At 41.2% G+C, this 16,004-nt stretch overlaps 1 protein-coding gene across 3 annotated transcripts in view; it reads left to right on the top strand.

Moving 5' to 3' along the window:
• The first annotated feature begins 3,793 nt into the window (after positions 1-3,793).
• The window catches only part of LOC112222820 (metalloreductase STEAP4), a 28,969-nt gene continuing 16,758 nt past the window's right edge, over positions 3,794-16,004 (top strand). Inside the window, exons 1-5 of one of the 3 annotated variants that reach the window (XM_024385611.1) lie at positions 3,794-3,851; positions 6,058-6,281; positions 6,455-6,562; positions 6,878-6,948; positions 7,056-7,143. In XM_024385611.1, the coding sequence (XP_024241379.1) occupies positions 3,794-3,851; positions 6,058-6,281; positions 6,455-6,562; positions 6,878-6,948; positions 7,056-7,143 (549 nt within the window). Of the gene's footprint in view, positions 3,852-5,672; positions 6,282-6,454; positions 6,563-6,877; positions 6,949-7,055; positions 7,144-16,004 lie in introns of those variants that run through there. The other 2 variants (XM_024385613.2, XM_024385612.2) reach the window with 2 other exon arrangements.

Raw genomic sequence — 16,004 nt, 5'->3', positions numbered from 1 at the left:
ATGGGATCTTTTGGAATAATTATTTTTATTTCATCAATAAAATAAATGGGTATATATTTTCCTTCACTCACTTACTTCATAAAATGCTACACAAACAAAACATTGTATGAAATTCCATTAGCCTGTGTGCCTTCCTGGAAGAACAGTTTGTGAGGCAAAAGTGACATACCATGACTGGTGACAGAGTAATTGTCTTCTTTCCTGTAGTTTTTGCCAGTGGAATTTCACCAAACCAGGTTTTCATGCAAATATTCCAAAATGCACATAAAAACAAAATGTGCATTTTCCCACCAGAGATGTTTCCATCAAATTGACTTGTGGGTAAAATGTGCTTGATGATTTAGTCCACATAACACAACTTCTGGGGTTAAATTCCTATGCACCAAATAAAAAATAATTTAAATGTGTTTCCATTCCATTTTCAACTCTGATTTAACAGCTCGCAGGTACAGCTAGGGTATAGCGTACATGATGAGATTATTATGGACAGAAGAGTATTTGTATTTGTCAAACGGCAGCCAAGCGCATCAATCATCATATTACCAGAATAAGACCATTAATATTTCTTGGAAATGAGCATCGAGCTCATCACCATGCACTTTCACCGCCCTGTGAAGTTTGTCATAATTTATTTCATCTGTAGACAAATAAACTGCATGCTTTCCCTTAGTTGTAATGGGACGACCACACACTATATCATTGTGTGACTGTAACGGTTGTCTTGGGAAGAAAGTGATGAACAATGCGCAGTGTGGTACGTGTTCATCTTTTTAATGTAAACTGAACACTGAATAACAAAACAACAAAGAAAACAACCGAACCAGTTCTGTCTGGTGGAGACACGCAAAGACAGAAAACAACCACCCACAAAACACAAAGGAAAACAGGCTACCTAAATATGGTTCTCAATCAGGGACAACGAAAGACAGCTGCCTCCGATTGAGAACCATATCAGGCCAAACACAGGAATAGAAAATATAGAAAAACTAACATAGACTGCCCACCCCAACTCACGCCCTGACCATACTAAATAAAGACAAAACAAAGGAATAAAGGTCAGAACGTGACAGTACTGGGCGGGAGACTCCGGCAGCTCCGGAGTGAAGGACGGCTCTGGCAGCTCCTGGCTGACTGACGGCTCTGGCGGCTCCTGGCTGGCTGACGGCTCTGGTGGCTCCTGGCTGGCTGACGGCTCAAACCAAGCTGCTTACCTATTGCAGATTCAGTCTTCCCAGCCTGGTGCAGGTCTACAATTGTGTTTCTGGTGTCCTTTGATAGCTCTTTGGTCTTGGCCATAGTGGAGTTTAGAGTGTGACTGTTTGAGGTTGTGGACAAGTGTCTTTTATACTGATAACAAGTTCAAACAGGTGCCATTAGTACAGGTAATGAGTGGAGGAGCCTCTTAAAGAAGAAGTTACAGGTCTGTGAGAGACAGAAATCTTGCTTGTTTGTAGGTGACCAAATACAAATTTTCCACCATAATTTGCAAATAAATTCATTAAAAATCCTACAATGTTATTTTCTGGATATGTTTTTTCTAATTTTGTCTGTCATAGTTGAAGTGTACCTATGATGAAAATTACAGGCCTCTCTCATCTTTTTAAGTGGGAGAACTTGCACAATTGGCGGCTGAATAAATATTTTTTTGCCCCAGTGTATATACAGTATTAATGAAAACCCTGATGTGAAATTCCCAGTTTAGGAATCATTTCTTGATGAAATCAATTATTTTTAAAGATATATTCAAGTTCTAGATGTTTATTATGCTGATGTTTCCTCTTGTGTGACTGAGTCAATATTCCTATGAGTAAGGAAACTGGTGAATAATAATACCTGTTTAGGCCAATAATGCCTGTCGTGTTTGCATAATAAACCTGTTTCCTTTTTGTGTCATACAGTGGCTTGCGAAAGTATTCACCCCCTTGATATTTTTCTTATTTTGTTGCCTTACAACCTGAATATATATATATATATATATTTTTCTTTTGGGGGGGGTTGTATCACTGTATTTACACAACATGCCTACCACTTTGAAGATGCAAAATATTTTTTATTGTGAAACAAACAAGAAATAAGACAAATAAACTGAAAACTTGAGTGTGCATAACTATTCACCCCCCCAATGTCAATACTTTGTAGCCACCTTTTGCAGCAATTATAGCTGCAAGTCTCTTGGGATATGTCTCCATAAGCTTGACACATCTAGCTACTGGGATTGTTTCCCATTCTTCAAGACAAAACTGCTCCAGCTCCTTCAAGTTGGATGGATTCCGCTGGTGTACCGCAATCTTTAAGTCATACCACATATTCTCAATTGGATTGAGGTCTGGGTGTTGGCCTTTCCAATCACTCAAGTGTTGCTTTAGCAGTATGCTTAGGGTCATTGGAAGGTGAACCTCCATTCCAGTCTCAAATCTCTGGAAGACTGAAACAGGTTTCCTTCAAGAATTTCCCTGTATTTAGCGCCATCCATCATTCCTTCAATTCTGACCAGTTTCCCAGTCCCTGCCGATGGAAAAACATCCCTACAGCATGATGCTGCCACCACCATGCTTCACTGTGGGGATGTTGTTCTCGGGGTGATGAGAGATGTTGGGTTTGTGCCAGACATACAATTTTCCTTGATGGCCAAAAAGCTACATTTTAGTCTCATCTGACCAGAGTACCTTCTTCCATATGTTTGGGGAGTCTCCCACATGCCTTTTGGCGAACACCAAACGTGTTTGCTTATTTGTTTCTTTAAACAATGGCTTTTTTTCTGGCCACTCATAAAGCCCAGCTCTGTGGAGTGTACGGCTTAAAGTGGTCTTATGGACAGATAGTCCAATCTCCGCTGTGGAGCTTTGCAGCTCCTTTAGGGTTATCTTTGGTCTCTTTGTTGCCTCTCTGATTAATGCCCTCCTTGCCTGGTCCGTGAGTTTTGGTGGACGGCCTTCTCTTGGCAGGTTTGCTCTGTGGGATGTTCAAAGTTTTGGATATTTTTTTTATAACCCAACCCTGATCTGTACTTCTCCACAACTTTGTCCCTGGCCTGTTTGGAGAGCTCATTGGTCTTCATGGTGCTGCTTGCTTGGTGGTGCCCCTTGCTTAGTGATGTTGCAGACTCTGGGGCTTTTCAGAACAGGTGTATATATACTCAGATCATGTGACACTTAGATTGCACACAGGTGGACTTTATTTAACTAATTATGTGACTTCTGAAGGTAATTGGTTGCACCAGATCTTATTTAGGGGCTTCATAGCAAAGGGGGTGAATACATATGCACAAACCACTTTTCTGTTTTTAATTTTTTTATAATTTATTGAAACAAGTTATTTTTTTCATTTCACTTCACCAATTTGGACTATTTTGTGTATGTCCATTACATGAAATCCAAATTAAAATCCATTTAAATTACAGGTTGTAATGCAACAAAATAGGAAAAACACCAAGGGGGATGAATACTTTTGCAAGGCACTGTAACTGCTGATGATATAAATGAATGAGGAAACTAGTAGAAGATAAGTATTCAGCTCTCTCCCTCACACACACCAACAAGGCACTCTGACAACCCACGAGGTAAGATCATGTGTTTTACAAATGTATTTTAAACCTGTTGCAATGCTAATAACAGCACCTTGAATCTAACTAAAATGGTCTTCTTTTTAGCATACACGGCAAATGTTTTTCATCACAGCTATGATAAATGGTATACTACCGTTCTGCTCAGTAGCATACAGGGCAGAAGTTTTTCATATGCATTAAAAAAGTTAATTAATTAAGACAAAATAACCGTTTTTGAATTCTTTCCAGATGGAGAAATTCCTACTAGTACTTGAGGTGATTACAACATGCTGTGCTGTAACTCAAAGTAAGATAGTCACTGTGATAACTGCAATGAAATATGACAGTAAATAGTAGAGAGTAAAACGTATTCTGTTTTGACATGTTTAGCGGTTTTGGGTTTGCTCACTACTATTTAAACTTTTGCTACATTGCACAATTAGCACCTGTTTATTTTCTGAATGAAATGTAAGCTGAAAAATGCACATAGTCTTTTCTGCTTGTATATAAAGCGTCCAACATTGAAAAGAACAAGAAAGCATTCCATTACAGAACACAACATGTTGTTGTTTCCTGATTCAGGATCAGGATTTGTTCAGTGGGCGTTTCAACTAGCATTAGTCATTTGTTGGTCTGCTGACAAATGTCCACATTTGGGACTACGTGTTGTCTCCCTGTGAGATCCAGAGGTGCACCAACCAGATGAACTTGACCAACTTGGACAACCATTATCACTCAAACAAATAATAAATCAAGTGTCTATTATGCTATCGGGTAACTTTCCAGATAGTATACCATAAGAAACTGACAATGTAAATAAACGGTGTCGGTTGCGTGATTTAGCTGTCAGTGGTTCTATCATGCTAGTCTAAATATAACCTTGCTACGGATGTAAGAGCTGCTCTTCTGCGTGAAATTAAACATTAGTGCAAAGGCAGGATGTAAGCCAGTGTGTTTCACAATGTTACTGGTGTTGTTACAACTTAATACCGTCCTGAAGATATGCACTGATATCTAATTTTGTAGATCAGCATTCATTCATGCACTATACACACACACACACACACACACACACACACAAATCAGAACCATTGACAGCCACATCATATTTAGCTTACATTGATTGGACTAAATTGTTTTTGGTATCTTTTAGTTGTCACTGTATTAGACTAAGCACAGGTGATTTGATGATGTTGATGTTGAAATGGTGCTGGAATAGTGGAGGCAGCTCCTGTTTTCTTTGGTTCTAAATCCATGATTGTTTAGTCATCTGAAAATGTCATTAACATTAACTTGCTTGACCATACTGTAGGTCACGTAACTGTTGTTACATGCAATATGCTTTGTGGACTTCACCGAACAGAGCTCGCTCTCCGGCTTTGTGATGAAAAAAATGTGTGGTTGAATTTATTCTGCCACTGTGTCTTCATATTGTCTCAGACTTAGGCCTATATATCAAGGTCCCAAGGCATATGAACTAACAGGTTATAGAGCAAACAACGTAATTATCACAACATAGGTTGTAATATGGCTATTTTTTACTGGCTTCCCCAGTGATTTTACTGCTACTGGTTTACTGTAAACTAAGCCCAGTCTAAAGCTTGGGTTCACTAATTATTCTCTGCTCTGATCCACCTCAAGCATTTAGATTGCTCTTGCTGTGATGAAACCAGTGTTTAAAGAAACATTGGAACTCAAGGTCACCAACTGCTGTATTTGGGAAACACTGTTCATGGTGATGTGACACAGTTCTTCTGGTATTTCACATTCTGTGATTTTTGGAGTTACAAGCTTATTGTTGCACACAATGGAATGTTGTCACATCTTAGAACAAAAGCCATCTGAGGTAAGGTACTATTACAACAAACCAAAGTGCATCAGCTGTTGTGTTATTGTCATGAACTGCGGACCTGTGCTTGTGTGAACCCAGAAAGACCACAGTGATCTGGCGTCTTTCCAGGTCTGGAATTCCACTATTATGTAACATCCCTGCTTCCCAGAAACCACTGGCCTGTCCTCAGAGACAACACAGAGTTAGTACCATGGGCTTTCCTGCCCACACACACACACACACACACACAAACACACAAAAACCCTCCTCGAACGGAATTTCCACCTTGGCAGAGAGACTACTCCCTTTCCTCCTCCCTCCAGGAGCACGTCCAGACACAAATAGAGACTCAGTCAGTCGTGTCTGGATAACTCAGAGGAGCTGCTCCAACTCTGAAGACTATTGTTTTGGAACATGTAATGCAGAAAACATTTTATTGCAGGATTTCAACTACAGTAAGCTGTCCTAGCATTGATTGACAGTGCTCTGTCTGGACTGCAGAGGTGTCTGCTGAAGAACTTAGCGAAGTGAAAGGGACGTTCATCCTGCGAGCTCCATTTATGTGAATGTACTTTTTCTGTGATTGAAACTTCAGGAAGGTATTTTAAACTCTGTGGTCTTTTTGACACTTCCTGTTGATTCTATCTACGACTCAAGGAGGTCTTTGCCCGTCTCTGTTCAGGCATGACGGGTCAGGAGAGGAGTGAGGAGAAGAGTGAGTGTGTGTCCCTGTCTCCGATGATGGAGGCTGTCCCTGCCCCACCTGAGAGTGAGAGGGTGTGTGTGTTTGGGACGGGGGACCTGGGGCGCTCTCTGGGCCTGCGTCTGCTGCAGGCGGGGTACGGTGTGGTGTTCGGCAGCCGACGGCCCCACAGCAGCAGCAGCCTCCTACCCCACGGAGCACAGGTACAAAATAAAGTAGATCTGTTTTTATGTGGTGATATGTTAAATGTGGATATGTATTTTTACTTTGTTGAAAATGTATTTCAATATATACTTTTTTATGTTTGAGGGAGTATATGTTAATATACTGTATTTGTGTTTAAGTGTGTATCAATATGTTGATGATGTATATGCAGGTCCTGGGTCATGCTGCAGCTGCTCAGTCAGCCCATCTGATCTTCATCGCTGTCCAGAGAGAACACTACGACTTCCTGGTACCACTGGCCAATCAGCTGAAGGGAAAGGTAGCATATATGTTTTATTACTTCTGCTATATGTATGAATATCTGTTTTGTCAGCATGCAACCTTAAAGTTGCCGAAGATAATGTATGTCCCAGCGTATTTAGCCAATATATTCTATGTTCCAGTGTATTTCAAATCAAATGTTAATGGTCACATACACATGGTTAGCAGATGTTATTGCGAGTGTAGCGAAATGCTTGTCTATTTAGCAAATAATTGTACGTACCATTGCATTCAGCCAATAGAATGTATATTCCAGTGTTTTTGGCAAATATAAAGTATGAACCAGTGTATATGATGCCATGTTGAATTGCAGGTGTTGGTGGACCTCAGTAACAACCTGAAGAAGAATCAGTACCCAGAGGCCAACGCAGAGTACCTGCAAAGGTGAGAGCTATACAGTACAGGTTGTTATTATATGTATGTTTTTTTGTTAATTAGGGATGTTTTTATATGTTGATATAATGTAAATGTGGTTATATGTACCTGAACAGTCTGGTTCCTGGAGCTGAGGTGGTTAAAGGCTTCAACACCCTGTCTGCCTGGAGTCTGCAGAATGGACCTTCAGATGCCAACAGACAGGTAAACACCGAGGTTTAAACCATGCCCATGAAACCAATTGGCTACTAGATTCAACTCTATATACACTACATGACCAAAAGTATGTGGTAGTATGTTGTCATGTCTCTGACTCTGATTAAAATATGACATGCTATTTTATTACATTGATTACCTAATGTTTAATTGATTACGTGATTGAATTAAACCATGCAACAATTAAACCATTAATATCCTGGGGTACAACAGAAGCATTCATTATATAGAGCAGTTATCTCCCGAATCCACTCTCTTAAAAATCTGAAGATCTTTTATGTCAATAGCAGTCAATTATTAATCATCTCGATCGGTCTCTTTCTGATTGTTGTAAGTACTTGGTTGTCTGCACAAACCCTAGCTAATAAGTTCAGCAATACACAAATTGGCTTATTTTTATTATTATTTATTTACTAATGTCGTGTCTTTACTATCACTAACTGAAGACTGATAGTTTTTATCAAAGATTCTTTGTAATTAGTTACTACACGATCAACTGCTTAATCACGTAACTAATTAACTAGGAAGTCGGGGCACCAAGGAAAAATATTCAGATTAAAAAGTTATCATTTCCTAAAATAACTTTTCAGATATTTTTTCTGATCAATTAGTCTTTGAATTAATTAATTATTTACTTTGCCTCACGTTAGTCTCATTCCAAACATCGTAAATTGTTGGTTATCTGCACGAACCCAGTCTTCACTATGAGTCATCCATACATCAATTGTCTTAAATCATTTATTTATTACTAACTAAGTAATTCACAGAAATGCATAAACAAACAAACAAACAAGGTAAATGTAATGATCGGAGAATGTGCTCTAGTGGGCTAAACCGGCATGGCGGCTTGTTAGACAAAAGGGGAAGTGGGGGTTGACTAAGAAGTCACTACAGAGTGATAATTATAACAATTGAAATGCTAATCCTTTACACATGAACGCTCACTCATTCGGGAACAATTGCAATCAATATATATATTTACGCTCAGTGTGTCGTCTTGATCGCTGGTGAAAAGTTTGTGTCTTTCGTAGAATTGTCCATCTCTCTCCCTCTCTCTCTCTGTCCTGGTTAGAGGGGATAGTTCAAAGTGACATTAGTTATAGAATGGATGTTTCGGTGGTTGTCGTTCTTCGCGTTCAATGATACCGAATTCCTAGCTGCAGACTAGTAATTAGCATCAAAGACTTGTTCTTATTCTGTTGGTATCGATAGTCTAAGAGTTTAACCACGTGGTATGGTTAAAAGATTCAGCTATGGTCTACAACCTTTGTCCTCCTAATGGAGAAAAACATGGTCTCTCGTAATTGAGGTAAGCTTGGTCTGCTGATCGAAAATCCGAGTGGGTTTTTTATTGGGAATGGCAGAAAAGGCTGTCCCAGGATGTCTGACCCTAACTGGGCTCAGGGGCGGTCCCCTGATTTAGTTCAAATCAAAAGGGAATTGTATTTTTCTTCATTAAACAGTCCAAAATCATATTACACAATTATACAAACAGTATCATACTCACTCATTCATCTTATACAACACTTAGATGTAAACCTCATATGAGGCTATCATATAAACAGCGTTAAGGTATTGTGACCACACCGTCTCCCATGAGCTTTCCCAAGTTGTGACAAACGGACCAGTTCGTAGCTGGATTCTTCACCGATCTTTTATACATTCTCCGGAACATGAAATTGGTTCGTACCTCAAGTTCTGTGAGGTGGAAGGATTTCCTTTGTCCTTCTATGAAAGTTTACTCTCTCTCTACTATGTAGCCATGTGGCAGGGTCTTCTCAGGAATTTACCACCTCTGACCACAGCAGCCTAGTTGAAGGAGGCAAGGGGGCGTAGAAAGTTTGCAGCCATCCACTTCCTTATGTCTGAAACACAGGCTTCTAGCAAGGGCGATTTTTGGGCTTCACCATGTTTCATTGAAATGTACAGCTGTGTGTCATCCGCATAGCAGTGAAAGTTAACATTGTTTCCGAATGACATCACCAAGAGGGAAAATATATATTGAAAACAATAGTGGTCCTAAAACAGAACCTTGAGGAACACTGAAATTTACAGTTGATTTGTCAGAGGACAAACCATTCACAGAGACAAACTGATATCTTTCCGACAGATAAGATCTAAACAAGACCAGAACTTGCCCGTGTAGACCAATTTGGGTTTCCAATCTCTCCAAAAGAATGTGGTGATCGATGGTATCAAAAGCAGCACGAGGACAGATGCAGAGCCTCGGTTTGATGCCATTAAAAGGTCATTTACCACCTTCACAAGTGCAGTCTCAGTGCTATGAGGGGGTCTAAAACCAGACTGAAGCATTTCTTATACATTGTTTGTCTTCAGGAAGGCAGTGAGTTGCTGCGCAACAGCCTTTTCTAAAATGTTTGAGAGGAATGGAAGATTCGATATAGGCCAATAGTTTTAAAAATATTTTCTGGGTCAAGGTTTGGCTTTTTCAAGAGAGGCTTTATTCCTGTCACTTTTAGTGAGTTTGGTACACATCCAGTGGATAGAGAGTAGTTTATTATGTTCAACATAGGAGGGCCAAGCACAGGAAGCAGTTCTTTCAGTAGTTTAGTTGGAATAGGGTCCAGTATGCAGCTTGAAGGTTTAGAGGCCATGATTATTTTCATCATTGTGTCAAGAGAAATAATACTAAAACAATTGAGTGTCTCCCTTGATCCTAGATCCTGGCAGAGTTGTGCAGACTCAGGACAACTGAGCTTTGAAGGAATACGCAGATTTAAAGAGGAGTCCGTAATTTGCTTTCTAATAATCATGATATTTTCCTCAAAGAAGTTCATGAATTTATTACTGCTGAAGTGAAAGCCATCCTCACTTGGGGAATGCTGCTTTTTAGTTAGCTTTGCGACAGTATCAAAAATATATTTCGGATTGTTCTTATTTTCTCAATTAAGTTGGAAAAATAGGATGATCGAGCAGCAGTAAGGGGTCTTCGATACTGCACGGTACGGTCTTTCCAAGTTAGTCGGAAGACTTCCAGTTCGGTGTGGCGCCATTTCCGTTCCAATTTTCTGGAAGCTTGCTTCAGTGCTCGGGTATATTCTGTATACCAGGGAGCTAGTTTCTTATGAGAAATGTTTTTAGTTTTTAGGGGTGCAACTGCATCTAGGATATTGTGCAAGGTTAAATTGAGTTCCTCAGTTAGGTGGTTAACTGATTTGTCCTCTGATGTCCTTGGGTAGGCTGAGGGAGTCTGGAGGGGCATCAAGGAATCTTTGTTGTCTGTGAATTTATAGCACAACTTTTGATACTCCTTGGTTGGGGTCTGAGCAGATTATTTGTTGCAATTTCAAATGTAATAAAATGGTGGTCCGATAGTCCAGGATTATGAGGAAAAACATTAAGATCCACAACATTTATTCCATGGAACAAAACTCAGAAAGCTTTTTGGAGTGGGTCTGTGGACTTTTCCATGGGAATATTAAAGTCAACAAAATTTGAATATTATCTGCTATGACTACAAGGTCCGATAGGAATTCAGGGAACTCAATGAGGAACGCTGTATATGGCTCAGGAGGCCTGTAAACAGTAGCTATAAAAAAGTTATTGAGTAGGCTGCATAGATTTCATGACTAGAAGCTAAAGATTAAAACTTCTCTTTTTTTGTAAATTGAAATGTGCTATCGTAAATGTTAGCAACACCTCCACCTTTGCGGGATGCACAGGGATATGTTACTAGTGTAACCAGGAGGTGAGGCCTCATTTAACACAGTAAATTCATCATGTTTCAGTCAGGCCAATCACATCAATATTATGATCAGTGATTAGTTAATTGACTATAATTGCCTTTGAAGTAAGGGATCTAACATTAAGTAGCCCTATTTTGAGATGTGAGGTATCATGATCTCTTTCAATAATGACAGGAATGGAGGAGGTCTTTATCCTAGTGAGATTGCTAAGGCAAACACAGCCATGTTTAGTCGTGCCCAACCCAGGTCGAGGCACAGACACGGTCTCAATGGGGATAGCTGAGCTGACTACACTGACTGTGCTAGTGGCAGACTCCACTAAGCTGGCAGGCTAGGCTGGCTAACAGCCTGCTCCCTGGCCTGCACCCTATTTCATTGTGGAGCTAGAGGAGTTAGAGCCCTGTCTATGTTGGTAGATAAGATGAGAGCACCCCTCCAGCTAGGATGGAGTCCGTCACTCCTCAGCAGGCCAGGCTTGGTCCTGTTTGTGGGTGAGTCCCAGAAAGAGGGCCAATTATCTACAAATTCTATCTTTTGGGAGGGGCAGAAAACAGTTTTCAACCAGCGATTGAGTTGTGAGACTACTGTAGAGCTCATCACTCCCCCTAACTGGGAAGGGGCCAGAAACAATTACTCGATGCCGACACATCTTTCTAGCTGATTTACACGCTGAAGCCATGTTGCGCTTGGTGACCTCTGACTGTTTCATCCTAACATCGTTAGTGCCGACGTAGATAACAATATCTCTATACTCGCCAGCTTTAGCTTTAGCCAGCACCATCTTCAGATTAGCCTTAACGTCGGTAGCCCTGCCCCCTGGTAAACCGTGTATGATCGCTGGATGATTCGTTTTAAGTCTAATACTGCGGGTAATGGAGTCACCAATGACTAGGGTTTTCAATTTGTCAGAGCTAATGGTGGGAAGCTTCGGCGTCTCAGACCCCGTAACGGGAGGAGTAGAGACAAGAGAAGGCTCGGTCTCAGACTCCGACTCGCTGCTTAATAACCTGTTATGGCTGCAATCCCGATACCGGGATCGATATGACAACTACCAGTGAAAATAGAGGGCGCCAAAATTCAAACAACAGAAATCTCATAATTCCAATTCCTAAAACATACATGTGTCTTACATAATTTAAATCTATTTTCGTTGTTAATCCCACAAAAGTGTCTGATTTCAAATAGGCTTTTCAGCGAAAGCACTACAAACGATTATGTTAGGTCTCCACCAAACCACAATAAGCACAGCCATTTTCCAGCAAAATATTGCTTTCACAAAAACCAGAAATAAAGATAAAAGTAATCACTAACCTTGAATTATCTTCATCAGATGACACTCATAGGACTTCATGTTACACAAAAATGCATGTTTTGTTTGATAAAGTTCATATTTGTATTAAAAAAAATCGGAGTTTACATTGGCTTTTGATAATCTACATCAGAAAGCACTCCAGGAATCCCAGGTCCACAATAAATGTTTGTTTTGTTCGAAAATGTCCGTTATTTATGTCCAAATACCTTCTTTTGTTAGAGCGTTTGGTATACATATCCAAACGCTAATTCTGGTCAGCGTTATATCGGACAAAAACTTCAAAAATTGATATTACCGGTCGAAGAAACATTTCAAACTAAGTACAGAATCAATCATTAGGATGTTTTTAACATATAGCTTCAATAAAGATCCAACCGAAGTATTCTTTCTTGTCTTCGTGAGCAATGGAACGCAAGTGACTACAATGAGGAAAAAGTGGGATCACAAAATGGCTGGGAAAACCGGTTGAAAGTTTCTGTCGGCTGAATGAGCGACACCGGCTGAGCATTCCTACAGCATTTCCCTCCAGAAACCATGAGAAAGTTGTCTGGCTGCTAGGGACCGTGTGAGGGGATTTATACTAACGTTACCATCTGTAACATGACCGAATACAAACAGTGCAGCTATTCCCTCCGCAAGGCTATCAAACAAGCTAAGCGTCAGTACAGAGACAAAGTAGAATCTCAATTCAACGGCTCAGACACAAGAGGCATGTGGCAGGGTCTACAGTCAATCACGGACTACAGGAAGAAATCCAGCCCAGTCACGGAACAGGATGTCTTGCTCCCAGGCAGACTAAATAACTTTTTTGCCCGCTTTGAGGACAATACAGTGCCACTGACACGGCCTGCAACGAAAACATGCGGTCTCTCCTTCACTGCAGCCGAGGTGAGTAAGACATTTAAACGTGTTAACCCTCGCAAGGCTGCAGGCCCAGACGGCATCCCCAGCCGCGCCCTCAGAGCATGCGCAGACCAGCTGGCCGGTGTGTTTACGGACATATTCAATCAATCCCTATACCAGTCTGCTGTTCCCACATGCTTCAAGAGGGCCACCATTGTTCCTGTTCCCAAGAAAGCTAAGGTAACTGAGCTACACGACTACCGCCCCGTAGCACTCACATCCGTCATCATGAAGTGCTTTGAGAGACTAGTCAAGGACCATATCACCTCCACCCTACCTGACACCCTAGACCCACTCCAATTTGCTTACCGCCCAAATAGGTCCACAGACGATGCAATTTCAACCACACTGCACACTGCCCTAACCCATCTGGACAAGAGGAATACCTATGTGAGAATGCTGTTCATCGACTACAGCTCGGCATTCAACACCATAGTACCCTCCAAGCTCGTCATCAAGCTCGAGACCCTGGGTCTCGACCCCGCCCTGTGCAACTGGGTACTGGACTTCCTGACGGGCCGCCCCCAGGTGGTGAGGGTAGGCAACAACATCTCCTCCCCGCTGATCCTCAACACTGGGGCCCCACAAGGGTGCGTTCTGAGCCCTCTCCTGTACTCCCTGTTCACCCACGACTGCGTGGCCACGCACGCCTCCAACTCAATCATCAAGTTTGCGGACGACACAACAGTGGTAGGCTTGATTACCAACAACGACGAGACGGCCTACAGGGAGGAGGTGAGGGCCCTCGGAGTGTGGTGTCAGGAAAATAACCTCACACTCAACGTCAACAAAACTAAGGAGATGATTGTGGACTTCAGGAAACAGCAGAGGGAACACCCCCTATCCACATCGATGGAACAGTAGTGGAGAGGGTAGCAAGTTTTAAGTTCCTCAGCATACACATCACAGACAAACTGAATTGGTCCACTCACACAGACAGCATCGTGAAGAAGGCGCAGCAGCGCCTCTTCAACCTCAGGAGGCTGAAGAAATTCGGCTTGTCACCAAAAGCACTCACAAACTTCTACAGATGCACAATCGAGAGCATCCTGGCGGGCTGTATCACCGCCTGGTACGGCAACTGCTCCGCCCTCAACCGTAAGGCTCTCCAGAGGGTAGTGAGGTCTGCACAACGCATCACCGGGGGCAAACTACCTGCCCTCCAGGACACCTACACCACCCGATGTTACAGGAAGGCCATAAAGATCATCAAGGACATCAACCACCCGAGCCACTGCCTGTTCTCCCCGCTATCATCCAGAAGGCGAGGTCAGTACAGGTGCATCAAAGCTGGGACCGAGAGACTGAAAAACAGCTTCAAGGCCATCAGACTGTTAATTAAACAGCCACCACTAACATTGAGTGGCTGCTGCCAACACACTGACACTGACTCAACTCCAGCCACTTTAATAATGGGAATTGATGGGACATGATGTAAATATATCACTAGCCACTTTAAACAATGCTACCTTATATAATGTTACTTACCCTACATTATTCATCTCATATGCATACATATATACTGTACTCTATATCATCGACTGTATCCTTATGTAATTCATGTATCACTAGCCACTTTAACTATGCCACTTTGTTTACATACTCATCTCATATGTATATACTGTACTCGATACCATCTACTGTATCTTGCCTATGCTGCTCTGTACCATCACTCATTCATATATCCTTATGTACATATTCTTTATCCCCTTACACTGTGTATAAGACAGTAGTTTTGGAATTGTTAGTTAGATTACTTGTTGGTTATTACTGCATTGTCGGAACTAAAAGCACAAGCATTTCGCTATACTCGCATTAACATCTGCTAACCATGTGTATGTGACAAATAAAATTTGATTTGATTTGATTTGTACTTACTGGTGGAACAGACACTGTTTCATCCGTTCCTACACTGAAATTACCCTTGCCTAACGATTGCGTCTGAAGCTGGGCTTGCAGCACAGCTATCATCGCCGTAAGGCGATCATTCTCCTGTATATTATGAGTACAGCGACTGCAATTAGAAGGCATCATGTTAATGTTACTACTTAGCTTCGGCTGTTGGAGGTCCTGACGAACCACGTCCAGATAAATCGCATGGAGTGAAAAAGTTGAATGAAAAAAAGTTGAGTGAGGGAAAAACCAAAAATATAAACGGTAATTAAAGAGTAAAAAAACTTAAAGTTGTCAGGAAGCAAAGTAAGGTTGGCAACAAAACGCACAGCAATGTGTAAACAAGTCTGCAAGTTGACTCTGTACCGGTACCCCATGTATACCGGTACCCCCTGCCTCGCTATTGTTATTTTACTGCTGCTCTTTCATTATTTGTTACTTTAATTTCGTACTTTTTTTGTTGTATTTTTCTTAAAGCTGCATTGGTGGTTAAGGTCTTGTAAGTAAGTATTTCACTGTAAGGCCTACACCTGTTGCATTCGGCGCATGTGACAAATAAAATGTCATTTGATGGCTTTATCATGTTATGAGTATGCTTGTAATCGTTAAGGACGGGGATGTTTTTCAGGATAAACAATTCATGGAATAGAGCTAAGCATAAGAAAAATCCTACAGGAAAACCTGGTTCAGTCTGCTTTCCACCAGCCACTGGTAGATGAATTCACCTTTTCAGCAGAACAATAACCTAAAACATAAGACCTAATCTACACTGGTGCTTTTCACCATGAAGACAGTGAATGTTCCTGAGTGGCTGAGTTGTAGTTTTGACTTAAATCTGCTTGAAAATGTATGGCAAGACCTGAAAATGGTTGTCTAGCAATGATCAACAACCAATTTCACAGAGCATAATGTTCAAATGTTGCACTATGCAGGTGTGGAAAGCTCTCAGAGACTTACCAAGAAAGTTTTGAAAGTACTTACTCAAGGGTGTGAATATATATATAAATTAGATATTTAGATATGCCATGGTTGCC

This window comes from Oncorhynchus tshawytscha, linkage group LG23, assembly GCF_018296145.1.
Source record: "Oncorhynchus tshawytscha isolate Ot180627B linkage group LG23, Otsh_v2.0, whole genome shotgun sequence".
Taxonomy (NCBI): domain Eukaryota; kingdom Metazoa; phylum Chordata; class Actinopteri; order Salmoniformes; family Salmonidae; genus Oncorhynchus; species Oncorhynchus tshawytscha.
This window is presented reverse-complemented; position numbering and strand designations above follow the sequence as displayed.